The sequence below is a fragment of the Pan paniscus genome, chromosome 8, assembly GCF_029289425.2.
Source record: "Pan paniscus chromosome 8, NHGRI_mPanPan1-v2.0_pri, whole genome shotgun sequence".
NCBI lineage: Eukaryota > Metazoa > Chordata > Mammalia > Primates > Hominidae > Pan > Pan paniscus.
The window spans coordinates 139,947,081-139,974,906 of record NC_073257.2 but is presented as its reverse complement, the minus strand read 5'-3'; the positions used below and the strand labels follow the sequence as shown (position 1 = coordinate 139,974,906).

At 46.8% G+C, this 27,826-nt stretch overlaps 1 protein-coding gene across 9 annotated transcripts in view; it reads right to left on the bottom strand.

Moving 5' to 3' along the window:
• Positions 1 to 10,831: 10,831 nt before the first annotated feature.
• PTPRE (protein tyrosine phosphatase receptor type E) overlaps positions 10,832 to 27,826 on the bottom strand; it is a 179,385-nt gene continuing 162,390 nt past the window's right edge. For 4 of the 9 annotated variants that reach the window (XM_034931704.3, XM_055093476.2, XM_055093479.2 and 1 more), the window contains 9 exons: positions 26,903 to 27,038; positions 26,280 to 26,429; positions 25,829 to 25,922; positions 24,528 to 24,604; positions 23,279 to 23,413; positions 20,018 to 20,143; positions 18,963 to 19,129; positions 17,052 to 17,187; positions 10,832 to 13,874 (listed from right to left, as the gene is read on the bottom strand). In XM_034931704.3, the coding sequence (XP_034787595.1) occupies positions 13,800 to 13,874; positions 17,052 to 17,187; positions 18,963 to 19,129; positions 20,018 to 20,143; positions 23,279 to 23,413; positions 24,528 to 24,604; positions 25,829 to 25,922; positions 26,280 to 26,429; positions 26,903 to 27,038 (1,096 nt within the window). In that variant the 3' untranslated portion in view covers positions 10,832 to 13,799. The remainder of the gene's footprint in view (positions 13,875 to 17,051; positions 17,188 to 18,962; positions 19,130 to 20,017; positions 20,144 to 23,278; positions 23,414 to 24,527; positions 24,605 to 25,828; positions 25,923 to 26,279; positions 26,430 to 26,902; positions 27,039 to 27,826) is intronic. The other 5 variants (XM_034931705.3, XM_008969343.4, XM_034931707.3 and 2 more) reach the window with 3 other exon arrangements.

The window sequence follows — 27,826 nt, the reverse complement described above, 5'->3', positions numbered from 1 at the left end:
TTCAAACCCATGGTATTTTTATTATAGGGAGAGTGGGGAAAGAAACTAAGTGTGGGTGGGGCAGACAGGCCAGTGTAAGAGAGACTGGTTCATTACATTCCATTTTCATTTCTACAAGGACTTGGCTGGATGGTCATTTTCTCTCTTGGCCATTAAGTCATCGCAGCTGCTTTTAGTCCTGCAGGAATGGCCCGCTGTATCTCGAGAACTACCTGCAACCGCAGCTGTGCCCGCTTTGTTGCAACAGAGGTGCTGAGTTGAGGGATGGGGATTTGACCCAGGGCTGCCCCAAGTCAGCAGATGAAAATACATGCCCTGACTTTACTCTGGCAACCCTGATTTGACATGGATCCCGGGAGTGAATTTGCTGGCAAGTTCCAGGGGCAGTAGCCTGCAGTAGGTCAGTTAGTCCTGAAGAAGAGGCCTTTCTGTCGGAGAGAAAAGTTTGCAGGTGGGTGCATCTACCATCTTAAAAGGCTGAGGAGGAAGGGAGGGAGAGCCGTGCTCGGTGGTCAGTCTGGTGAGGGAAGCGGGTTCAGGCCGCAGCCCACATCCTGGGCTGTCATCGAGAATTAACATGGCAAACAGCGACTCCATAAAGTAAACTGTAGCTACTTAACTAAATGATTTCGTGTGGCTGAGATCCTACCGTTTGCTGGGTTTCCTGGAAAAGTCCTCTAGATGAACTGCAGGAATCTCCTGGCACTCTGGTTACAGCTGGAGAAACTGATTTCTGTGCTGTGCAGGTGCTCCCAGACCCCCAAGGCATCTCCAGGACACAGTCACCAAACCCCCATCCTGGTATTCCTGGCATCGAGTGCCACGTAGGCACACAGCACTCCATAATTTGGAAATGTGGATTTCATTGCTATTGCTCTTCATGAGGGAACAAATAATACCCATGATGTATTGGCAGGAAGCCACGCCCCGCCCCCCTGCCCCCCGCCGCCACCCCCACAGCGCGCACAGTGATTTCAGGAAGGAGGTTTGATTGGTTTGTTGTGTGTTGCCCTGCAAGGGCCCCAATCAGCTTCCTGCTCATCAGCCCCATCTCAGGCAAGTCCCACATCTGTGATGTCAAGCCCTGAGCCGGGTAATTGGACTTGGATACCTGCTTGACTCATCTTTCCAGTGAGGTTCCTAAGGAGCATCCCCAACCCCACCTCCCAGGGGGAGCTCTCGATGTCACCTGAAGAACAAACAAACAAAAACTGTGTTGATGGTACAGTCCCAGGCCTCCGTGACTGGACAGGCTCCCTGCGTGATACACCCGTGTATGTCACTACAGAAATACAGCTGGTGCAGGCCTGTCCGCCTCTCTCACAGGTCAGAGTGTTCTAAAATCCATCCTGGCCCTTGTTGTCTGTCGGCTTGGGATTAGGGCAGGTGCTCCTTTATCATTTGTAAAGTTTATGTGATGTCTGGTATGTGTTCCACACCCTTGCAGAGTGTAAATTCCTAGAGAGAGTTCAGACTTCGGAGTCAAATGCACAGGTGCAAATTCCAGCTTGTCTAATTTGCTGCTGTGTGAACTTGGACAGTCTTTTAACTTTGCTAATTTCCCATCTGTAAAATGAGGCTGTTCAGTACCTGAGCACATAGCATTGTTGAGAAGATTAAATGAGACAATATGTGTAAAACACTTAGCATTTTACCCAGAGCTTGGTAAGCATCAATACATGCTAATTATCATCATCATCAGAAGATGAATATATTTATTAGATGCCTAAAACTCCAAGATATTTCCCTTGGCTCATAAATTCTTTATCACTGGGGATTTCTCTATGGAGGTGAAGGAAGAATCTGGAACGTAACAGGCCTGAATAACCAGGGGCAGTGGCTCACACCTGTAATCCCAGCACATTGGGAGGCCAAGGCTGGAGGATTGCTTGAGGCCAGGAGTTCAAGATCAGCCTGGGCAACATAGCGAGACCCCATCTCTACAAAAAAAAAAAAAAAAAAAGAAAAGAAAAAATTAGCGGGCATTGTGGCACATACCTGTAGTCCCAGCTACTTGGGAGGCTGATGTGGGAGCACTGCTTGAGCTCAGGAGTTCAAGGCTGCAGTGAGCTATGATTGTATCACTGCACTCCAGCTTGGTCAACAGAGCAAGACCCTGTCTCAAAAAATAAAAATAAAAATCCTGAATAATATGTCTATGTCTTCATCGAGCCCACGTATTGAAAACTACCCAAACCACCAACAATGCAAAGAAACGTTATTTAACTAAGAGTCGAGTAACCAAATTTCAGGGTTATCCAAACTGAATATGGCCTCTGCAGGAGAAAAGAATATGTGTGATGTGGCAGCCGCAATCTGATATCATATTAACACTGTCTTTTATTTTTTTTTTGAGACGGTCTCACTCTGTTGCACAGGTTGGAGTGTAGTGGCACAATCTTGGCTCACTGCAACCTCTGCCTTCAAGGTTCAAGAGATTCTCCTGCCTCAGCCTCTGAGGAGCTGGGATTACAGGCGTGCACCACACATACCTGGCTAATATTTGTAATTTTTTTTAGGAGAGACAGGGTTTCACCATGTTGGCCAGGCTGGTCTCAAACTCCAGACCTCAGGTGATCCAGCCACCTTGGACTCCCAAAGTGTTGAGATTACAGGCGTGAGCCACCATGCCCAGTCAACAGTGTCTTTAAATGACATCAGATCGCAGAACTTTGCTGAGCTTGGCCCAGACACAGGTCTGGCTAAAACAGGTGGTGCTGGGACCAGGCATGGCCAGGACATAGGGAAGCACATCCCTGCATAGAAAAGGTTCTGTGGATTTTAATCCAGGTCAGCAATTAGCAAACTTTTTCTGTCAAGGACCAGGCAGTAAATATGGCGGCTTCGTGGGCCATTCTGTCTGTTATGCTGACTCACCTCTGCTGTTAAAGAACAGAAGCAGCTGCAGGCAACACACAAGCAAACAGGCATGTCCAAAAAATGGCTAATAAAAACAGGCTGTGGGGCTGGGCACGGTGGCTCACGCCTGTAATCCCAGCACTTTGGGAGGCTGAGGCAGGTGGATCACTTGAGGCCAGGAGTTCGAGACCAGCCTGGTCAACATGGCAAAACCCAGTTTCTACTAAAAATACAAAAATTAGCCAGGTGTGGGGGTGGGCCCCTGAAATCCCAGCTACTCAGAAGACTGAGGCAGGAGAATTGCTTGAACCAGGGAGGCGGAGGGTGCAGTCAGCTGAGATCACCCCACTGTACTCCAGCCTGGGTGACAGAGTGAGATTCCATCTTAAGCAAAACAAAACAAAACAAACAAGAAAACAACAACAACAACAACAAAAACCAGGCTGTGGGCCCATTTCGGCTGAGGACCTTAGTTTGCATATCCCTGATCTAGAGAAATGAGTGATTTAACATATATGCCTCCTAGGACATATCACATTGAAATTAGCAGCCCCTTGCAATATAACGGGTCATGAGCAGAGGGTGCATTTCACTTTGGGCTTTGGGGTCTCCCCGGGCCCTGGAACCCCCACCGGCTCCCAGCCCCAGGAAGTTGGAAGCTGAGAGGCCTGGCTTCCAATCCCAGCCCTGCCCCTTGCTCGCTGCATGACTTGGGCCCATTGCTTGGCCTTTCTGAGCCTCAGTTTCCCTAGCTGGGAGAGTGAAGATGGCAATTTCTTGCCTCGTAGGGTTGTGAGGACAAAAGAAGAAAACTCGGGTGGATTGTGTAGCCTGGCCCCCATTCTCAGAAGGTCTCCACGCGGTGCCGTCTTCCTCTTATCCCAGCGTGGCCTCAGCCTTCGAGAGGCCTAGAACTCTGGGAAAGGAGCAGTCAGGACTGGACACGACTCCAGGCTTTTCTTATTTCTTGTGTGGGGTCTGGAAAAGGAGAAGCGCAATTATATCCAAGGCCCCTCTTGGGCAGGGGTCTCAGATCCAGGCCAGGCTGATATGAGCAAGGGGAGGCGGGTCAGGCCAGGCAGCACTGTCAATTTTGATGTTGGGAGGGAGGAGGGGCATGACTGTGTATCAGCAAATTCCTAAATTTCCACCCTGGCTCGAGAGATGCAGCTTGTGCTGAAGTGAGTCACTTATTCCTGGGCCCCCTCATCTGCCTGCTTGCTTCCATGTCCCCTAGAGCCAAAAACAACTATAGGAGCAACTTAGGGGAAAAGTTACCTATATTTATATATAAGCATATGTATTTATATATAAATATAACTATAGATATAATCTAATATATTGTGTATAATATAAATTATATTTAATGTAATGTATATAACTTAATATAAGTATATTATATATTCATAACTATATAAAATATATAAATATATTAAATATTATTCACTAGGTTTTCATCATTGGCAACCTAAGTTCTATATAAATATATAAATATTATCTATGAAAATTTATACATAAATATGTATATAAAATGTTATAAATATATACATACATATTTAAGTAAAAATAATATATACATAAATCATATTTAAGTAAAAATAATATATACATAAAATATATGTTTATATAGATTTAGGTTGGCAATGATAAAAACTTAATGAAGAATATTTAGTGTAATAAAAACTAGTCTCGTGGTAGCTCTTTGTGTTTCAGAATCCAGCTATTTGGCTCTGGGCCCGCCCTCTGTTACTCCGAGAAAGCACTGCTTTGGAGGTAACACAACGCTAGGTGGCCCTTGAGGCTCCCTGAGCACCGTCCGATACCCCTCTCAGAAGCATCTCTGCCCCCTCCTCTGTACAGCCCGCTTTGCTCGCCTGCCTCTTCCTTTGGATTCCAGGTTGGTCGGGGAAGCAATGGGCCATGTGTGTGCACCGTCTGTGCCTGCCTTCACCCACACGAGCCTGTTGGAAGACGACAGCCATGCGGAAGACCGCTGAGCTACCCCGGCCCCCAAGCCCAGGCTAGTTGGGGTTACCCAACTACCAGCCAATCCCCAGACGTGAACGTGAATTAGCCCAGCCAGCATCACAGAGCTGCCTCGTCAATGTCTAGCTGACCCCAGATGCCACCTAAACAATTTGGGTTTCTCACGGCAGTTCTCTTCCCAACCTCTGTTTCCCTGGGTTCCTAAGAACTAAGGGTTGTGCCCACCAATCAAAGCAAGAGGGAAACGGGCCTTGGATTTTAAGGCGTTGCACTGCTGTGTCTTCAAAAGGGATATGGTTTAAAATCAGTCATTTAGGCCGGGCGTGGTGGCTCACGCCTGTAATCCCAGCACTTTGGGAGGCCGAGGCAGGTGGATCATGAGGTCAAGAGATCGAGACCATCCTGGCCAACATGGTGAAACCCTGTCTCTACTAAAAATACGAAAATTAGCTGGGTGTGGTGGCTGGCGCCTGTAGTCCCGGCTACTCAGGAGGCTGAGGCAGGAGAATCGCTTGAACCCGGGAGGCGGAGGTTGCAGTGAGCCGAGATCGTGCCATTGCACTGCAGCCTGGCGACTAAGCGAGACTCCATCTCAATAAATAAATAAACAAACAAATAAGTAAATAATTAAAAATCAATCACTTAAAGACGTATTCTAAGATGAGGCCCTCTTGCTCTATAAAACTGAAGGTCGTGTCCACCAAGAAGAGTGGATCTGACCTCAGCCCTGCACTGTGACGCCACATTCCATTAGGGCAGAGGAACAGCATCTGGCAAGAGAGGTCGTCCCAGAATTCTAAAGAGGCAGGATGGCCCTAGTATTCAAACTTGGACCACACAGATCTGCACGTCTCTCATCCCAGAGAGGAGAACCCAAAGTATGTGTCTCGGTTCATGATTCTGAGGATGAGGGAATTACAGAAGGCACCAAGTCCATTCATAAAACACACCACCCCCGCCCTGTCCCGGTTAATGACAGTGGGTGGTGGCTTGAGCATCAAAGTGGCCCATGATGTCTTGGTTTTGCTATCTGGTTATGCCATCTGGCTTTCTTGGTCTTCATCCATTCATTTCCCTGGAGTCCTGGCCATGCTTTGCTTCTTACTAACCTTATGCAGAAGCCAAGGCAAGCGAGGACGAGGCATACTTGGAGTATTCCCACTGGAGTAACTTCTGCAACTAGAAGCTTTAGAGCTGTGACTGCCATACAGAGCCGAAGAAATGCAAGGTGCAGGGCGAGTGAGGGTCTTGGGAATTGCTGGAGATAATGGTGCTCTGTGCTTGTGGCGAGAGCAGTGAAGTGGTGAGACCAGTTTCTGAATGTAAACTTTTTATGACAACGGCTGCGAAGATGCCCAAAGTGGGCCCTTGTTGCCTATCACTGAGGTTTTGAGGCTGCTTTTTAGGGAGTAATGCTAGGCGATACAGCCCCTCCCTAACCAGGCTTGCAACGGATTGCATGCCTGTTACATTTTGAGTGCCCAGGTTTCTGGTGGATTCTATTTGCCAGTCACTGTTGGTTTCAAATGTGAAGCATCTTTGCTATAAATAGACTCTACTGAGAGCTGCGTGATTTGAAGAAACATTATACCTGTAATTACATTATTTTACTTGAAATATTAGTAAGCACAACATGAACTATGTCTATTTGAATCAGTGTGGTACTGTTGTACGTTCAAAACCTGAGCCTTAATACATAAAGTTAATTTCATTTATAAAATGCTCAAAAATAGGCAAAAATAAACTGCTGTTTAGAGATGCAAATATAGGTGGTAAAACTATTAAAAATCAAGGCTCTGTTTATAATTACAAAATGCAAGATATTGGCTATCAAGAGAATAGAAAGGTAGAGGATGTGTATATCCCATGGGCAGTGCTGACCTCCTTGGGGACAGGGAGTGGGTGTCCTCCAACATATTTATGTGTCCTCAGAGCTTCCCCAGTGCTGAGCCTTTTCCTTAACAGGTGGATGGGTACGTGGCAGTTTTGTGCTGATTCGTTTTGAATGCATACTGGCTACATGTGTAAGCTTTCCTAAGACAAGTGACCACAGCACTGAGAGGGTATTACTGACCTCTTCTAGCAAGAACCACACAAAACAGACTCCTGACAGTGGGGTGGGACTGGGGTCCCTTTAACTGGAACAATCACCTGCAGCCCTTTTTCTTGCACTACAAACCTCCGTGGCTCCATCACACCAAGCGATCATGCTCTGTCTCCAGAGTATCAGCTCACTTGGTGTCTGGAGAGGAGGAGGATCAACATGATTCTCATGCTGAGGAAAGTTATATTAAACTAGGAATTCTGCATCTTTGGAGTTGTATTAAACCCACCTGCACATTTAAATCAATTACGCGGTGATTTTCTCTTGGAAACAGAGTCTCACTCTGCCTCTCAGGCTGGAGTGCAGTGGTGCGGTCTCCACTCACTGCAACCTCTGCCTCCCAGGTTCAAGCAATTCTCATGCCTCAGTCTCCAGAGTAGCTGGGATTAGAAGCACTTGCAACCATGCCCAGTTAATTTTTGTATTTTCAGTAGAGACAAGGTTTTGCCATGTTTCCCAGTCTGATCTCGAACTCCTGACCTGCCCAGCTCTGCCTTCCAAAGTTCTGGGATTACAGGCGTGAGCCACCATGCCTGGCCTTCTCAAGTATTTTTAACGTGCCACACTGTTGTTTGATAACAGCTCAAAGGGCAAGGTATGCAGAGTGGCTGAATTTAGAGGGACCACAGCAGCATAGGGGTGTTCTGGGTTGTAATTCTGTCTCTTCTACTACCTCCAACCTAACTTTGGTCTAGTTTCATATCCTCCGGAAGCCTCTGTTTCTCAGCCCTTGAGGGGATATTGTGCAGATAATACCCATATAAAGGGCCCAGCACATAGGTGCTCATGGAACGAGAACTGTGTATATGGCTCACTTTATAAGCCTAAAATACATATTTTGAAAATAAGAAAAGAGAAACAAAGTGAATATGTTGATTGTTACTATCATAGTTGTTCTGGGCTAGTTGTTATAATGTGCTCATTATGCTTTCATCTTAATAGTGATTACTGAGAAACCACTGGGATTTTCCATGCTCATTCAGATATCCTCTCTAATCACAAGCATTAGTGCTCACCACACAAGGGCCCCAAAGAACCGGTGTTGTGTTTGTTGGCCTCTGTTCTGAATGGCATCTGTTTGCATCTTTGAGGGAGGTTTTGCTCAGGAAAGGGTTATCAGTGAGGGCGGGATGCCCTAGGCAACCTTGGACAGGATTCAGTGGTTGGGAAAGGAGCGGCAGCCTCATACCTCAGCCACATGCTGGCCGCTCAGTGACACAAACCTCCAGGTGCATGGTCATTGGCAGACACTCCTGCAGGTGGCAATGCAGGCACCATCAGGATGACATCACTTTCATCCATGGGGCTTTTCAGTTTATTTGGAAACAAAATTGCTGGCTGATAATATTACCATGGACAGAGTGGGAGTGTGTTACTTTCAGAAGGAGGGCACTGTCATGTAACCTCAGCATCCAGAGCAGAGCCAAATGTGAAGCTCACACCTCGGTCCAGCCTCTGCTGCGGCCGCTGAGTGCTTATAGCAAAGGCAAAAGGTCCATATGCAGGAGGGAAACAGGTCTTGGTTTCTAAGGCACAGACGGGCTCCTTTAGCCTAGAATTCTGGAGGGGAACCTGATCCTGTGAAGTGTTTCTTGAAACTTCGTCTGATTCCTGGAAGAAGCCCAGAGTCTTATTTGAGATGAGACTAGTATGTTGCCACAACGTGCTGGGTGACAGGTGTCGAGGCATCACAGGTGCTGCTTCCTGGAAAGTGCATTAAACAGGCTTCAGAGACACTCTGATAAAGGAACAGAAGGGGCATAGTTATAATAGGAAAGACAAAGGGTTAGTACCCGTGTTTTCAAAAGATTGACAATAAACAAACAAAATAATAATAATAAAAAAAGATTGACAATAAACCAACGAGGAAAACTCAGTTGGTGCAATGAGGAAAATGGATGAAACTATGAATGATGCTTCACTGATGAAACACAAATAACCCACGTGTGAAAACATGCTCAACCCAATAGAACTCTGGGACATGCAAATTAACATGAAGTCTGATTTTTTTTTTTTTTTTTTTTTTTTTGCCTCTCAGGTGTGCAACGTCCCGGGTGAGTGACTTCTAGGGAGACAGCGCCATCATGCCCTATTGGTGAGTTGGTGCCCGGGAAGGTCCTTTGGAGGTGACAATTTGGTGGTTTCCACTTAAATTTAAAATGTGCCCTTTGACCTAGAAACTTCACTTCTAGGGAATTCTCCCATAGAACTAGTTTGCACGTTAGCAAACATACACACATGCAGGAGTATTCATTATACAGTTGAATTATAGAATTGCAGCACATGGAAAGAAGTTAATGTCTGTCACGGGGGAGGTGGAGGTGACTCTCCAGACTTTGTTATATTTATACTGTGGAATGCCAAGCAGCCATTAAACAGAAGTAGGAAGCTGTGTACGTGCTGACATGTCCAGGCAGAATGTTGACCAAAGAGGGCCATCTGCAAAACTGCCCATATGTGGCAGATTTAGTCACTTCTAAGACACAGTACTTTCACATATTAACCTCCCTAACATCAGGATTATCACAAACTTGGTGGGATCTTACAGGAATAAATGGCAGTATTTTTGCTTTCTTAGCAGAGCATAAAGTGATTTTGACAATGGTAGTCCTGGATTTGATGATATACCAGGAGTTTGACTGTTGTTCATAAAAGCAAACAATGTATATGTTTCTGTAACTATACAGATTTAAATTGCAGAGTGTTGTCTGTTTGGAGATGTACTCCAAAGTTACCAATGGATTGAGATGGGGAGAGGAATTAGGAAAAGGGCTAAATGCTCTTGGTGTGTTTCTGTTTGGTTTGAATGTTTGTAACAAACATGTCTCCCTATATTGCTGGTATTGCCCCGTCCTTTGAGACGAGGGGCAGTTGGCTCTGTTAGACCCTGGGCCAAGTGGGAGACCAGCTGTGGGCACTGAATGTGGAAGTGGCAATGTGAGCCCTGGCTGGGGCATGGCTGTCTTGGGCCCTGAAGCTGCCCTCCCAGCAACCCAGCAGATGGCCTGAGGGCCCCCTGGGATGAACATTGCTCCCGACTGACACACAGCTGCCACGCCCAATATGCAAGCTGTTAGAGGCCAAGCTTGGGAGCTTGGTGACCACAGCAGATGCCTTGATGTTGTGCGTCACTGTCCCTGGGTGTTCCTCTGATTTTGGCAACAGTAGGCCCACACGTGGGACATGCATGTGCCAGGGAGCTGACAGCCCTGGAACAAACTTTCCACCTGGTGGGCGAGAGCTGTGGGTCAGTGCTGCAGCATCCTGCTCCTTCATGCAGAAGATGTGGGGAGGCCCCTCGCACATCTCTGCAGAGTAGAGTTCCCAGTGTGGTCTCAGTAATGCTCCTCTGAGTGGCTTGCTCAGACACACTAATCGGTGCCACTGGCTACCTGCCTGTCTCTCCTGAGGTCCCTCAGCACTCAGCATCCTATCTGTGTATTTCTGTTGATAGGAGCTGCCTTTGAGGCTGGTCTGGCAAGCGTACTTTTGCAGATCTCAGCTCCTTCAGAGGCGTTGGGCTCAGGCAGGGCTATTTGGGTTCATTGGCCCCTGGTGGAGGCCCAGTTGGTGACTTCCTTTATGCCTCTTCCATACCTCCTTTTCCTTGGATCCCTCTGCCCCTCCCCACTGTGTCCAGCTGTGCCTGCACCTTCATGTATCCAGGTCTGCTTACCCCAGGGGAAGGGCCAAGACCACATCCAGAGCAGAGTGGATGCTGCTTGTCTAGGATGGAACATCGGGACCCACAGACCCACAGAGAGAAACTGGTAACAAAAGGGCCCACAACAGCAAACACCATCTCACAGCAGGCGATTTTTTTTTTTTTTTTTTTTTTTGCAGAGGAATGAAATTAAGAGATTTAAAGACAAAAACACAGGCTGGTAGTCAAAGTAAAGGTTTATCCTCGCATCAGAATGGTTTAAATCTTGCAATTTGCATATACAAAGAGTTCAGCAACATTCACTGGCATTATAATCAGAGCAAGATCAAATTATAAATGTAATCAAAGAAAATATGATAGTTGAAACTGTAATAACATACATACATTATAAAGATTGCACATAAATTAAACACAACTTAGTTAAACAAACAAACAAATATCAGTAATTATACGCTTAAAAGAATAACATGGGGATGTCTCCAAATGCTGAAACACAGGTGTCAGGCTCATTTAAAAAAGTGTTTAAAAACACATAAAAATACCTTTTAAAACACTGGTATGCATTCTTCATTCATATAGCACATGGAGAGAAACCGTAAAGGCAGTCACATAGTGACCAGATCACACACAGATCAGAATGGTCGTCTTCTAATCACTATTTGGCATTTGAACCCAACTGCATGCAACAAAGGAAAATGTGAAAGGAACAACGGTGTCAGCACTGGGCTGTTTGGGGGCTGTTTTGTTATGTACAATGGACTTTCTTTGACTGAAGGAAACGAGATGAACTTTCCAGGTTGCACGGAGAAGATTCTGAGTCCCCCAGGGATTGATTCCCCCAGCGTGAGGTGCTCCAAGGCCCAGGAGATCGTGTGATCTGGGGCCTTGGTAGAGGCCATGAAGCTGTAATGACCTCCCCGCTAAAGGGCGAACGCTGCCCCGGACAGTGGAGGGGAGAGTCCTGCGTCCTGGGGAAAGTGGCTTCTCCTTTGTTCCTGGAATGGAAAAAGTTTGGGAGCAGGCAGAACCCCTGCAGCGGACACCTGGGGTTGGTCTAAGGGGACAGGAAAAAAACATGAGCAGGGCCCTTTCCTGAGGGCACCCTGAAAAGGTCTACCTTAAAGGTACTTCTTGATACAAGAGATGCCAGTTAGACCATTAAAGGGCTTCAAGGATTCTGACAGAGGGCTCCTAGACATGAACCAAAGCCTGTGCCCCTCGACTTTGACTTCGAACTCTCAAATAAATGACCAGAGAAACGTCACCTTCGTCGTAGCAAACTGGCTCTTTTTCTAGGGTTCAGGTGCTGAACAGAAGCTTGCTTCCCTCTCTTCTCCTTCAGTCAAACAAAGGCTTTGGGTTTGGAATTTTAATGGTGAAAACAAAAGGGACCTGGCGAACCTCAAAAAGCTCCATTTTCCTCTTCCGCCGAGATGCTGAATCATTGTACAGAGAAGGAGGGAGGAGCACGTTCAGCGGGAGAAGGAGGGAGGAGCACGTTCAGCGGTGTGCAGCCCAGGCATGCAGCTGGTGAGGATGGCGGTCACAAAGTGTGCTTTCGTCCTTCCAGCTGGGCACCAAGTCTTGCCCCTGGATGGGGCTCAGAGCCGTGGAGTGGGCGAGAAGCTTGATTCCCTGTGAGCATCTGTCAGAACAATAATGTGTCCTGGGGTTGCATTTGCACACACTGTTAGTGAATAGGGGACGAACACTGCAACACGAGGGTGCGATCAGTTATCAGTGAAAATGTCGAATAAGGCCTTTATGTAGCTTTTAGAAAACAAAAAAAAGTACCAAAAATACACGTGTTAAATACTTTTAGTAGTAAGGTAGGCCAGATATCTTTTTGTTTATATTGTGCACATCTGCTAGGTACCTAATGGCCATAGAAAGATAACTGCTATAAGATTCAATGTTGGTACATTCACACCCCATTCTTTTTTTTTTTTTTTCCCCATCAGTCAATCTTATCTGGTAATGGGATCATTACTGTTATCCAGTGCCAATGGTCTCAGTAGTATTTCCATTCAAAAATAATTTAGCTTTCAGATTAAGGATTTCTCTTTTTGTTTTATTAAACATTGAAAGGTGGGACTTTAAAAAATGGTATAAATCTAGATTTTAAGGATTCTTTTCTTACAAACTATCTCAGCTTTTTACAAGAAATGTTTAGATACCAAAATGCTGCTCAGAAAATTTAAAGTTTAATTGCCCATGGTTATTCTACTGTTTCTATCCCAATGTGTGCTCCTCTGTACTGCGTGTGTAAGACGCTCAGTTCATCTGAATGTTTGGATGGGAAGTTTTGTGTTGAGCCTCCAGGCATAGCACTGGACCAGCCCAGGCCGCTGTGGCAGAACGGGAGGGAAGAATGGGAGAGGCAGCTGGTTTTTTTCTGAGGGTGGTCTGGGCCAAATGACAGGCAGCTGGACAGCAAATGGTGCTTTGGGGTGTAACTCTGATGGCTGGTTTTGTTGTACCCAAGGCCGTGGGTCAACGGGACCACCCAGCATTTACATCTCTTCTCGTCCAGCCAAGATAGTGTAGACACAGTCTTGATGGTGTAGACACAGCATTTTAAAATATTACTTATAGTCACCAGCTACTCTAGTGTGTTTTAGACCTGGATTCAGGTTGTAAAGACTTCTTTGATCTTTAAAATGTAAAGATAAACCACATGGGCCGAAACTGAGAACTTTACAGAAGTCCCCATTTACATTGTACCATCACGAACAGTTTGCCTTCCAAAAATGCTGCTGTTCAGGGTTGTGAATTCACTGTTAGGAAAGTGCATTTTCAACTGACTTCTGAGTCCTCAACTGTTTTCTTAACATGAGCTTTGTGTTAGTATCTTGCAGAGGCACACTTCGCATATTAAGATTACAACATTTAAAGGTGTTGAATATGTGAAATTAAATGATATGAATCTAATGAAAAATTAAGATATTTACTAATATTAGCAGAAATATATATTTTATGGGATATTATTTGACCTTAATACATTATTCCAATTTTTAAAAAGCATATTTAAGATTTAACAACTGTATAGCAGGTGGCCTTTAAGGCATAACAAAATATATACAAAGAAATTAGGGAAGATATTAATGTCAACTATGAAATAAATTAACATGATTTTTACAAAATATACTGACCATTAAATTAAAAAATATTTTAAGGCAGGAATCTTCATTTGAAATTAGCATAATCAGAAAATATATCAATAAAATCTTGTACCACTTTGTAGCAGAATTCATACTGTTCCTGAAAAGACAAACAAGGACACATTAAAATGATATTCCCAAAAATATATTTGATTAATCAGGAGAAATACTCAAAAACAAGACATAAATAAGTGTGACTATTCATTAAAATACCATACACCTTTATGCACATCCTAATTTAGTTTTTAGGCACATGCAGAATTCCAAATAAAGCTGTTTTCCTACGTAGAATGTGTCAGTTAGTGTATTAACATTTCAACTTAGTGTATTTAATGGGCTGAGTAAAATGTCTGTGGCTTTCACATTGAAACTGGAAAACAACTATTTTTGAATTAAAAAAAAAAAAAAAAAAACCAGGCCAGGTGCAATGGCTCAACGTCTGTAATAAGAGCACTTTGAGAGGCTGAGGCAGGAGGATCACTTGAGCCCAGGAGTTCCAGACCAGCCTGGGCAACATGGTGAAACCCCATCTCTATCAAAAAAGATACAAAAATTAGCTGGGCATAGTGGTGCACACCCATAGTCCCAGCTACTTGGGAAACAGAGAAAGGGGGATTCCTTGAGCCCAGGAGGCAGATTGCAGTGAGCCAAGATTGTGCCACTGCACCACTGCACTCCAGCCTAGGTGACAGAGTGAGACCCTGTCTCAAATAAAATAAAAAAAAAAAAGAGAGAGAAAGAGAAAAAAAATCAGAGTACTAACATTGCCAGATAAATTTCATAAAGCAATCTATAAAAGTTAAATAAAATGCACATCTAGATTATTTTAAAGCCTACATTTACTGTACAAAAGGGACATTGTTTTATATATAGGCTGGTGCTCCCAGACCCCTGGGTGGGATATGTGAGTTTGGGGCTGGGACAGGGGCTTGGAAAGCCAGAGAGGCCAAGAGCTGTCCTCAGCACCTCCCTGCTTCTTTCCAACACATTGGACTTGGGCTCTTCTCAGCACACAGTGAACAAATATATAAATGCTTTTGGGTGGAAAGATGCCAAACAGCTAGCTTAGCCCTTCCTGAGTCCCGGTCTGGGCAGGATGGGAAGGAGCTGAGTTTTCCAGAGAAGGAAAAGGTGAGCCTGAAACTTTGCTCCTGAATTTGCATGAAGTTGTTGGAAGAGCCAAGACCACATTGTAGGGTCCTCCCTTCTGGCTACTAAGACACACAGCTGATCACCCAGCCTTCAGAAGGAAAGGGAATTGAATTCTTAGAAGGAATTCTCAATAAATATACAGGCTCTCTTTAAAGAGGCAAACAGCTTAAAGCAACATCGACTTTTCCAACTTAAAGCAACATTGACTGAATATCAAAGCTAGCTCAGTCTGGGATGGAAATGGAGACGATCACTAATTACTCTGTTTTCATAGCTAACACAGCAGCTAACTGCTGACCATCCCACGTAGTCTCGAGTACAAGTGATTGGGGCCAGTGATGGATGAAGTGTACTTTGGAGTGTGCTGGGATGATACAAGCCACACCTCAGGTCACAGACAGACATTTCTGGTCAAGCCACAGACTCCAGGAGAACAGATGTACTTGTGGCCTTTGAAATGTCAGTTCCAACCAAAGGCTACCTAGGATGCTGGAAGCAAGTCTTCCCTGAGTGCTCAGCAATTGGAAACTGGTTCTTGGGCCACTGTGCTCACCTGCAGGGCTAAATCAACCTGCATGTCAGCAATCATCTCTTTACTCAATAATATTTTTGTGCCTGTGTTTTTTTTGCCAAAATCTCCCTGCCAAATGTTAGATCTGGCAGCATACAGTACTAGTTAAGCCCTTCCCTTCTGGAATCAGATAGAGTTTGAATCTCATTCTGACACTTAATACCCGAAGATCTCAGGCAGGCCCCTCAACTGTCCTAACTGGAGGCACCTGCAGAACACTCCTTGTGAACAGAAGCAGGCACAAGGGCAAGCAGATGGTGAAGATGAAATGAGAAAGACATCTGTAAGGCACCTGGTTGCACTGCGCCCAATGCCTGATGGTTATTTAGTGACTCGTTGCACTGCGCCCAATGCCTGATGGTTATTTAGTGACTCACTTCTCCCTCATTCGTTTGCTGATTCACCACTTGCTCTGGAGCCCTCGCCACAGGCCAGGCATTGGACTAGACCCTTTACTCTAAAAGTCAGGCTACAAAGTGCTCTGTCAAGCTGTTACCAGGCAAGAGAGCACAGATGACAGCCGCACAACATCTGAGGGCAGCTTCTCAGTCAGGGAGCATGGAGGGGCAAGCTGCGGTCAGGAAGAGCACAGCTGAGACGGGAGGACACCTGGATGACAGATGCTCTCGAAGATAGAATATATTGGCCAGACCAGGCAGATTAATGAGAGCTGTGAGTCCCTAAAAAGACTAGGGGAGCTCTGTATGCTGCTGCTTAGAGAGATGGTCTTTGCTGCAGGTCGTTGGGTGTGGATGGACAGACCCGCCCTCAGCTCAGGTGTCCTCGCTCCTGCTGCGCCTTGCTGTGAGGGGGACGTGGAAGGGCCTCCTTCCTGCCTCTCTATGCACAGGGCGCTGCGTGAGCCAGGATTGTCAGCGTGGAGAGTGAGCAGGCAGGGAGGACAGGTGCGAAGTGGGAAGCTTTGGTAAAAAGGATGCATTGTAACAGGCTTTAAAATTGTACTCGCTGGGTTAGCAGCACGAGCCATAGTATTTGGTGAGGAGGAATCGCTTCTGAAAACCAGAAAGCAGGAGTCCTTGAAAGGAAAGAATGTACAGGGAAAAGTACTAAAAGTACTAATACATTAGGGATTCCTGCAGCCCGTGGATGGTATCTTGAGGCTGAGACCCCGCCGGGGAAAACAAGCCACATGGACGAGTATAACATTGAAATGAGGAGGACCAGGATTTTAAATTTCAGTGCTGCTTGTGAACTTGATAAGACTATGTTTTTCAGTGCACACAGGACTCTCGTAGAATAGTTCACTTTGACACAAAAGCTCCTATCCTCAGTGCGTCTCTCCGAGTGGTCTCAGACATTGAAACTGGCGGACAGGCCCCTCCTCCTGGGTCTTGCCCAGAAGACACCCACGTCAGAGACCCAAGGAAGGAGGGCTCTGCAGAGGTTTACTGCGAAACATTGCAGCTGGCTCTTTTCCTTGGGAATTTTACCTTCCCACCTCCCCCATGTACTTAAGGTCCTTTAATGAAACATACATCAAATACAACATGAAATAATTCATTCTTCTGGTGACATCCTTATTCAGATTCTTACCAGGGTTTGCACCATATGTGGTCTCTGAAGTCGTAAACTCTTCACAGCTTGAAATACATCTAAAAGTCCCTCAGCTTTTACTCGCTCCAAAATGTTGCTGAGGGCTATGAATGTACCTGTTCGCCCAGCTCCAGCACTGCAGAGAAAAAGCGCTTAATGCAGATCATCCGACTTGCACTTGGGGATGAGAAATGGAGAGCTGACAGCCAACCCCTGCATATCAGCACTGAGGCAACAATCGCTGAAAATGATCTTAGTTTGACTGAATTTTTTTTTGATCATTTGTATGTAGCGTAACTTCTGAGCAAGATTTAGCAAATGTAAAATTCCTAAAACACCTCCCTAATTACAGTAGACCGATATTTTATAAAGTGAGACAGGACCAGTGACAAGTTTTTAAGCAAGTGTCACCATTTCCCCTCTTTCTTGTGTAGGGCAATGGTTCTCAAAGTGTGGTCCCTGGACCAGCAGCACAGTTGGCACCTGGGAACTTGTCAGAAATGCAAACCCTCCCAGTTCAGGTCTAGGAAGGAGGTAATCTTGGCATACCCTCTCCTTACTGTGCCAGGGGTGTCTTCTGAAACAGGTGATGCTGAAAGGGAGGGGCAGTTTCAGGACATTCACAACCAGGAACAGTCAACTGACACTTCCCAGCAAGGCCGATTTGAGTCATCTCCATTTACCATGGTCATTTGCTGATAAATCCCACAAGAGCAGAGCCCAGGCCCTCGTAGGAGAGCCCAGGTGTACTGGGCTGGAGGAGGTGGGGTGGACTGGCCTCTTCCAGCAGGCCTTCTGGAGATGCCTGGCTGCCCTCTGTGCTCCATAATCTCACATGTGGGCTTATTCCAAGGCTCCTGTCCTGCCGCAATGATCGGCCCCGCATCTGCGTTCTCACAGGTGGGATCTTGTTCACCTCTGCATCTCCAGTGCCCTATGGAACTCATTTCAAGTTTATCCTAAATGATTTCTTGGAAGGCACCAGGAAAACCAAAAACCGAGGTGTGTGCTCCACCTACTGGCCAGGCCAGGAGTGCACCCCGGCGGGGTCCAGGCAGGGAGAGAGCTCTGCCAGCTATAAGGGGTGGGACAGTGGGTGGGGGTGAAAGGCAGTCACAGAGAGTGGGCGCCACCAGTGTGAGACAAGCCATGGAACTGCAGTTTCAGGAGCACATTAGCACCACCCAAGGATAGAAACACCCCAAGCTCCTGCTTGGAAGAACCTTGCCGGGTGTCGAGGTCCCTGCCAGCAGAAGTGTGCAGCAGGATCAGAACTACAGAGGCACAGAAGGCAGGCAAGTGGGTGGCCGGTGGGCTTGACCAGATTTGCGTATCTGCCCCTGGGCGTGCTGTGTTTCACGCCTTCACCTGCGGACTAAGCATGTCCCACGTGCCCAGGGTGTCCCTCTGCCTTTGGGCCTGACTTGGGAGCCAGGCTGAGGCTGCAGGACCAGCGTGGCTACAATCCCAGTTGGGACTCCTCATATGGCCAGGAATCCCAGCCCATGGGAGAGGGCGGGTGTAGGCACAGCAGCCCAGTCAGGCAGTCTCTCAAAACCCACCCAGGAACTTGAAGTCCAGAAGTGTGTTCCTCCGAGCCCTGCCTGGCAATTTTTTGATGACTTCAAAAGCACATGGAAATGTGTGTTTGAGTGGTTTCCCAACTCCTCCCTCTGAAGTGCATTCTGCATGTATGTTAAGATGACACATATGCATCTTATGTATGATACGATGACATGTATGTACTTAAGTGAAGTCGTGTGTGCATGTGTGTAAGGAGAGGTAGAGAGGAGACTCTAGGGAATACCATGGCCAGGGGCAGCGACCAGGCTCTGCTGCCCACAGCTGCGGGTACTGGGGGCATGCAGCCTGTGTCCACCCCACCTGGAGGGCTTCGGGCTGGGGGCTCACCTGCAGTGCACGGTGATGGGGTGGTTGCCTGTCTGCTGCTGCTGCTTCTGCACGGCTGCGATGAGGTCAATCATGCCTTTGCCCTCGGCGGGAATCCCGATCTCAGGCCAGCCGTGGAAGTGAAACTGGCGCACTACTCGGACCTGCTCCTCCTGGCGGGCCTGGGGCTGCAGGGAGGAGAGGGGGTCTCAGCGTCGCCTGCCTGCCGGGGAACAGGCCCCAGCCCCATCTGCCCTCTCAGGGATTGGCCAAGGCTGGGAGCCCTCCCTGAGCCTTCTGTGCTGCCAACATCCCCACCAAGGCAGCCTGAAGGAGAAGGCTGAAACCTGCTTGCCCTAAAGAAGAAGGCAGGTGGCTGGCTGTGCTTCCTTCTGCAAGGGGGAGCGAGCCGTCCAGAGGACATCCCCTGGATCCCTGTGAGGACCGCCCAACCCCTACGGGATCCTTGGCAGCTCTGCTGGAGAGAAGGGAATCACTTTCTCAAGAAACCAGGGCCCTGCATTTCCCTTCAGAGCTCAAATGAGCAGCATCTGAGTCTGGTAGCCGGGGTGGCTCTGTGGCTGGCATGGAGGAGACAGTGGCAGGTGCATTACGTGATACTGACTGTTTGGAGCTCAGCATCAAGTCCTCTGTGCAAGTGAGTCATCCTACCTATGGCTGACCCCGAGTTCTCATTCTTTGCCAAGGAGAGAGGATGAGCAGAACCAAGGACCCAGTGGAAATGGGGACAGTTGGGGGGCTCTGAGAAGGCACCTGGAGGAGGGCCCCAGAGAGGCCCCTGTGGCTTCATTAGTCCCCTTTGTTCTTCCTCCCCCAGCTAATGGCGAATATAATTCTCCTGAGAGATAAATGGGAGGTAGGCGGCCAGGGAGATGGGAATTGTACAGGAGGCCTGCCACTGTCTCTGAAACCCATTGGCCATTCATAGCCAATGGGACTAGGTGAAGGAACAGGACAGGTGCAGGGCCACATTCTGGTTCAATGACAAGCAGAACCCAGAGGGAGGGCGTGGTTCACTAAATTCACAAGCGTTTAAAGAGCTACTTCAACAATACCTGATTGAGAGTGACCAGAAAGTCTCGTATACTGATGGCTTCTGAAAGGGTATCATTCTTTATCTCAATCGTTATTTCTCCATGAGTAACTGAGCCCTCAGTTGGCCAATACTGGTAGCATTTATCCTTAGGGGATAAAATAAAAATTTAAGTCTGGTAATAAATAATTTGCTGCTGGAGATTTTGAGTTTATAACGCAGAATTGTTCTCAAACCAGTTAATGTATTTCATCTGACCAAAAAAAATAACATATGAATATGAATATAAATGCCTATTAATGCTTGTTGACCCAGGGAACAGAACAGAGTCTAGAAACAGACACATATATATATGAAACCTTAACATATGGCAGAAAGGAGAGATTCTTCAATATGTGGGGCTGGAAAAATTGGTTTTCTACCTGGGGAAAATGAAATTGGATCCCTGACTCATTCCCTACCAGGGTTGATGTGAGTGCCCCTAGTTCTTCCTAGAACTGGGCAGTGTACACCCTGCACTTCCACATGTCGTGGCCTTGAACCTTAATAAAAATACACCCAGATGGATTAAGGTTTAAGGTAAAAAACAAAACTGTGAAACTCTTGGAAGAAGAAATATCTTTTCACTTTGAGGTACACAAGGATTACTAGACAACAGCCCAAACAGCTAACCAATCACGATGCAACAATTTCAAACATTGGATTACAGTAACGTTCACTTCTCTTCATCAACAAACATCATTAAAAGAGTGAAAAGACAGGCCACAGATTGCAATAAGATGTTTGCAATACATAAAACCAATAAAGAATTAGTATCAAGATTACGTAAAGAGCTCCTATAAATCAATAAGAAAGGACAAACAATAGAAAAATCAGTGAAAGGCAGGAACAGGCATTTGACACAAGAGGAAATATGTCATCCACAAATATATGAAGTGATGGGGTTGACCTTGGAATCAGAATGATGCAAATCAGAGCCACAAAAAGATAGTATTTACACAATAATTACACAATGAATGATATTTTGTTAATTTTCAATTAACAATAATTAGGACACCTTAAGAATACCATACTAGGTATGTAGATGAATGATATCTCTTATACATTGTTGATGTCCACTTTGGAAAGCAATTAGGAATTATCTTGCAAATTCAAACTTTCACATACTCTTCAATGAAGCATTTTGGCTCTTTGATACATCTTAGTCCTAGTGCAACATAAAACATGTACAAGAATATACAGGTAGGGAGAACACACGGACACAGGGAGGGGAACAACACACACTGGGGCCAGTTGGAGGGTGGAGGGTGAGGGGAGGGAGAGCATTAGGACAAATAGCTAATGCATACAGGGCTTAAAACCTAGATGATGGGTTGACAGGTGCAGCAAACTACCATGCACATGTATACCTATGTAACAAAACTATACATTCTGCACTTGTCTCCAGAACTTAAAGTTTTAAAAAAAGAATGTACAGGTAGCACTGTTTGTAAAACAACGAAATGAAACCAACTCAAGTGCCCATGACAGGAGAAGGAATACCTGAGCTAATGCAGGATATAGTTTGTGCAGTGGAATATAATGAAATAATGATGACGAATGAACCACAGCATAAGCATCAACATAGAATATCAAAAGCACAATTTCGAGTGGAAGAAGCAAGTCTCAGAAGACAACATGCTGTAATGATGCTCTTTCTATAAAGTTCAAACACAAGTAAAACTAAACAACAGTCTCTGTAGGCATAAACAGATGTGATTTTAAAAGACTTTTTAAAAAAGCAAAGAACATATCCACTAGGTTGGCTTTAATTAAAAAGACAACGACAATGTTGGTGAGGATGTGGAGAAATTAGAACCTTATATATTGGTGGGAATGTAAAATGGGGCAGCTACTGAGGAAAACAGTCTGGCAGGTCCTCAAAAATGTTAAACAGTAAGTTTATGACAGAGTTATGACGTGACCTAGCAATTCCGCTCCTAGTATATACACTCCTAGGCGTATACCCAAGGGAAGTGAAAAAGCATGTCCATACAAAAACTACTACCTGAATGTTCAAGAAACTTTTTTTTTTTTTTTTTTTTTTTGAGACGGAGTCTTGTTCTGTCCCCCAGGCTGGAGTGCAATGGCGCGATCTCAGCTCAATGCAACCTCTGCCTCCCAGGTTCAAGCGATTCTCCCTGCCTCAGCCTCCCAAGTAGCTGGGATTGCAGGTTCCTGCCACCATGCCCAGCTAATTTTTGTATTTTTAGTAGAGACGGGGTTTCGCCATGTTGGCCAGGCTGGCCGTGAACTCCTGACCTCAGGTGATCTGCCCACCTTGGACTCCCAAAGGGCTGGGATTACAGGTGTGAGCAACCGCACCCAGCCAAGCAGCATTATTTATAATAGCTCCAAAGTGGAAGCAACCTAAATGTCCATCAACTGATGAATGGATATGCAGAATGTAGTATATCCACACAAGCGAATACTATTTGCCAGTAAAAAATAATGATTTACTGATTCATGCTACAACATAGATGAACCTTGAAAGCATGATGCTAAGTGAAAGAACCCAATCACAGAAGACCACATACTGTATGATTCCATTTATAATAATGTCCAGAATAGACAAACCCATAGTCAGGAAGCAGATTAGTGGTTGCCAGGGGTTAGGGGAAGGAAGGAATGGGGAGTGACTGTTAACGGTACGAGGTTTCCTTTTGGGTTGATGAAAATGATCACAAATTAGATAGTGGTGATGGTTGCACAACTTTGTGAATATACAACAATTCACTGAATTGTACCCTTTAAAAAGATGAATTGCATGAATTATAGGTGAATTATATCACAATAAAGCTGTTCCTTTTTAGAGCAAAGAAATAAAAACACAAATACACAGCAGTAGTTATGTCTTGGGGGAGAACCCAGATAGATGTACATTGTTGGTAAACCTTGGGTTTACTGTTGTCTTCAGGTCTTGAAAAAAGTCAATAAATGTCTTTTTCTTCAACAGGTTATGATCTTGGCCAATACCAAATGGCAGAATTTCAGGGCAGGTTAAATAACATGTAGGCTAAGGATAAAGGGCAGCGGGTAGCTATGGTTAAACCTCACTCCCAAAAAGGGAAAGGGTGAAATGAAACCTTTTTCATTTCCAATCTCTCTCCTTCCCTAGTGGTCCTGGCTTGGTCTCGCCCATGTGTTTGCAGCGATGGCAGGTGGGACATTTGTAATGAACGGGGACAGTGCCTCAGGTGCACAGGCTGCCCCTGGATGGACCGGGCTGGGCAGCACTCCTCACCTGCTCTCTCTCCTGCACCTCCGTCAGCATCACGATAGTGTGGGATTTCCATTCCCAGATCATCCTCCAGAAGTCCTCAACCGTGTGTGCCAGTGGCCCCTGGGTGGCGATGAAATAGTCCTTCTGTCGGTAGCCCTTCAAATGGAGGCGCAGAGGTTAGAGTCTGACTTCCTTCCATCCTGGCTCCATTACCTGCTCCCTAAGTTTAGGACAGCCTAAGGTCTAATGAGGAAAACTCTCTCATCCTCCACGGTCTGCACCAGACCCCAGCTGGCACGAGCACTCAGGCACACACCTGACAAGCAGGCCAAGAATTTCGCTTATCTGAAACCATAACGGCCACTGTCAGCCCCTGAGGTCATCAACAAATGGGTATTATGAACTGGTAGTTGCCTGTGGCCACCTGAACAGCACCTGGTGGCTTAGATTCTAACATGTTTCTGTGTGTTTCAGCTAGATCAGCATGGAGCCCACCGGATTCTGGTACAATTTTCTCATCTGCAAATGGCAATATGAACACACACTTGGCTGCCATTCCCCCTTTTGCCCTTCTTCTGCGAACTCCACTGTGCAAGAAGACAGCCTCTGTGTGCCCTGAACACATAATTGTATTGTCCACATGGGTACACATTGCAGAAATCACACAAGAGAAAGTGCACAGAGGCAATGGATATATAATTGGTGTGTAACAGATATGTAAAAGAAAAATAACTATATATTAAAAGCAGAATGAAAAAAGAGCCAATCACTTAGCAGCGAGTCTATGTCCTTCTATTTCCAAAGTCCACTTTTTTTTTTTTTTTTTTTGAGAGGGGGTCTCGCTCTCGCTCTGTTGCCCAGGCTGGAGTACAGTGGTGTAATCTCAGCTCACTGCAACCTCAGCCTCCCGGATTCAAGCAATTCTCCTGCCTCAGCTTCCCGAGTAGCTGGGATTACAGACACCTGCCATCACACCCAGCTAATTTTTGTATTTTTAGTAGAGACGGGTTTTGCCATATTGGCCAGGCTAGTTTCAAACTCCTGACCCCAAGTGATCTGCCCGCCTTAGCTTCCCAAAGTGTTGGGATTACAGGTGTGAGCCATCGTGCCTTGCCACTTTTTTTTTAAGCAAGTAATTCTGCTAACAAAAATGGCTGAGTTTCTGGAAACATGTCAATTCTTTCTCATTGTGAAAACAAGCTAATCAAGTCTGTGGTCACATGTGAAGGAAACACATCTGCATAAACACAACCCAGGCCAGCATACGTACATCTATGAAGGATGCGTTGATGTAGTCTGTGTATTCTTGACCCCTTTTCATGGAAAGGATCACTCGGTTGAAGTCATCTGCAAAGCATTATCTTCCTTTAGTTATTACAAAAAGGGTCCCACCTTGCTAACTTTAATCCATTGCTACAAGCTTGCAAAATATAGATCCTATTAATAAAATCACTAGGTAAAGCCAACTCTTTGGAAAGTTTACATTATGAGAGACGATAATTAAAGTGGCTCAGGGGTATTTTTCTTTTTGAAGGAAAACTCTGAAAACAACCCAATTATCATTTTCATTTTTCAGGAATCGATATAATACATACCAAAATACAAGCACTAAAAATATTGCACTGAAGGAGTAAATGGAATGTGGCCAGGCAAGCAATCTAAGGTGGCCAGCAGGACACCGGGGCCCCAGAAAACCAGGGGCCAGAGTCTGAAGATGGCAGGGCCCCGGGGAGCTCTACTCGCCTGCAGTGCTCGGGGAGACCCTGCTGCAGCAGGCCTGCTCACAGCTGTTTCCAGATGGTGTTTGTTGAGCTGTGACTCCGTCGAGGACACGTCTATAATGAGGCACACCCTCCTCCCAAGCGGGGCATCTCCCACCTCCCTCCCTAGTTCCTCGGATCCCTGTGGAGTCTGCTTTTGGGCTGGGTTTCTCAAGTTTCTCTTTTTCCCACTTGGTGAGCCTCCCGACTCCCACTCCCCTGCCCACTGCGTGTGGCCCTGTCTTCTTGCCAGCTTTGCCTCCACTCCTCCCACACCTGCCAGGTCCTCCTTCCCTCTCCCATGACCTGGGTGGCAGACCAGTGTCCTGACTCTACCCTGGGCCCATTTCTTGTCCTCCTCAAGGCCACAGCCTTTTCCTAGGTGGTCTCAGCTGAGTTCACCTGCATGGCCTCGGCTGGGTGGCTCAGGCCCCTCTGTGTAAGGGGGAGGCGGGCCTCTGCCCAGGCTTGGGGAGACAAGGAATCCCAAGTCGTGCCTGCCGCAAATCTCCAGCTTCTGTGAAGCCCTCCCCTGAAATCAGCCTCGGCTGCCCTCCCGCACCTGCAAGCTTATATCCCAAGCAGCTTGCCTGAGACCCATGCAGGACTGTCTGGGTCAGCTGGTGCTTCACAGGTGTCTTTTCTACTTGACATTTGGTACAGCACACAGGAGCCCTTAGCCTGAGGCCAGAGGACACCCTGCTTTTGACCCTGGTGCACAGGGGTAAGCGGTCAATGGCTTCTCCAGGATGAAAGCCTCCGGCACCAGCCCCGCCCCAGCCCTGCCCAAGCCACGCCACGGGTGCCTTACACGGGATGATCTGGATGACCCTGGCCTTCTTCATGTTTGCCGGCAAGTTGCCCGTCCTCATGTTCTCCTTCATGATCCGGACATTTGTCAATTTCTGCAGCAGAGAAGGATATAATGACACAGTTAAACCTCTGACACTCCTGAGCACATTGCTCAGCCGAGGACTAGTGCTGCTGGCAAGGACGCCTGCTCAAAGGAAACCACTCTCCAACCCAGGAAGCCTCCTTAGCATTGGGAAATAGAAATGTGTGCCCAGCAGGGCTGCTATGAGGCTCTGAAAGCCACCTGATCCTTCTTCCCTTGTAAATCACGGCTCAAGTATTGCCCCTGCTTTTTCTGAGGTCAGTTAAGGGGCAAGTGATTGAAAGAGGCTTCCTTTAAATGGTCACCTGTTTTCCTCGTGCCCTTGGCTGCTTATACCAGGATGGAGAGGAGGGTCAGCTGTACTCACCCTGAACTCCTCCTCCAGCCCGATCTTGTCGAAGTGGGTGGTGGTGCCGTGCATGGTCTGCAGGTGCTTCTCCAGGGAGGACACATCCAGCTCTGTGTCCCCATAGAGGTAGTACTCGAGTAAGGCTTGGTAGATGAACGTGTACTGCATCTGCAGAGAGGCCAGGGGTGCCCACACCCTCAACTCTGCCCTGCAGTCTTGGCCCACGTGGAGCTTGGCAGACCAAAGGGGGCGGCTCTCTTCTTTTTCTCTTTTTGCCAACACAAGGAGGTGTGGGGCAAGAGTCAGAGTACCGGCCACGGATAATGACCATTTATGCCCTTGAGTAAGGAGAACGGTAGCAGCAGAGCCTCACATTGGTGAGCACGCCACGCGCTGTGTACATGCACCGTTTGGGGGAGTAGGATTGCCCCATCTCACATGAGGATACGAGGGAAAGATGAGGACGAGGGAGTCCCTGAGGTCCCACACGTGGGCAGGGAAGGCTATGGGGAGGGAAGCCAGGCCAGGCCCAGGCTGGTTGCCACATGCCCATCAGAGCCAGGGCCCTGCACACCTGTGTGGCGAAGCCATCAGGTTTGCTTTGGGAAGCTAGACCAGGGCAAGAGGAAGGCATGACTCACATCCGTTTGAACCATCTGAGGGCGCTGATTACGGATTCGAGACACAAATTCAAACACATCCACCTTCTGCTCCGCGTGCATCATGGCCATCATGGCATCGATCACAATGAAGGTGCCCGTCCGGCCCACGCCCGCGCTTTGGGGAAAGAGAAAGATGCTGCGTCGTGAGTCACACTCCTCCCGAAGTAAATGAAAGGCCCCGAAGGGGCCTGCGCACCCAGGTCACTGGATGCAACTTTTTTTTTTTTGGTTAATTAGGAGCAGAGCCACAGTGCGGCCACCAGAGGGAGCTGTGGTCTCAGTAAAGTGATCTCAGGCCGGTCCTCTGATAGCCACCGACACTCTACTAAGAGGCACATTAACAGCTGGTGCAGTAAGCCTCGGATTAAGCTGTGCGGAGAATTTTTCTCACTTACCAAACAGTGTCTTCTTCTTATATGTGTGATTGGCATCCTAGATCTGTCCCCCTGGGAGCAGAGGGACCTCAGATCAACTATGCAACAGCTCTGGTATCCGGCCTCCCTCTCTGTCAAACTGGGCAAACCAAGTCATCTGACTCGGGGCATTAAGTGAGGTGGCATCTGTCAGATTACTGTTATCTGACCCTGCAAATTCCTCCCAGTATGAGCTACACTGGAGGGTGGGTGGGGTGGGGTCCAGCCTCTGCTTGGCCCCAGCAAGCGAGTGTTGCTCAGACTTGGGGAAAGCCCGTTCTTCGGGGGTTCCTGGACGGCTTCTCCTGAACACCTGCATGACAGGTGCAGAGCGTCTGCATCACTGCGTGCAGGTGGCTTTTGTCCCTGGCAGTGCTGCGATACTCAGAATGAACCTGTCTGTAACAGATGGAAACTTAGTATCTAATCAAAGTGATACCCTGGTGAGGCCAATCACTGCCAGGAACAAGTGGGGCTCTCTGTGGACAGG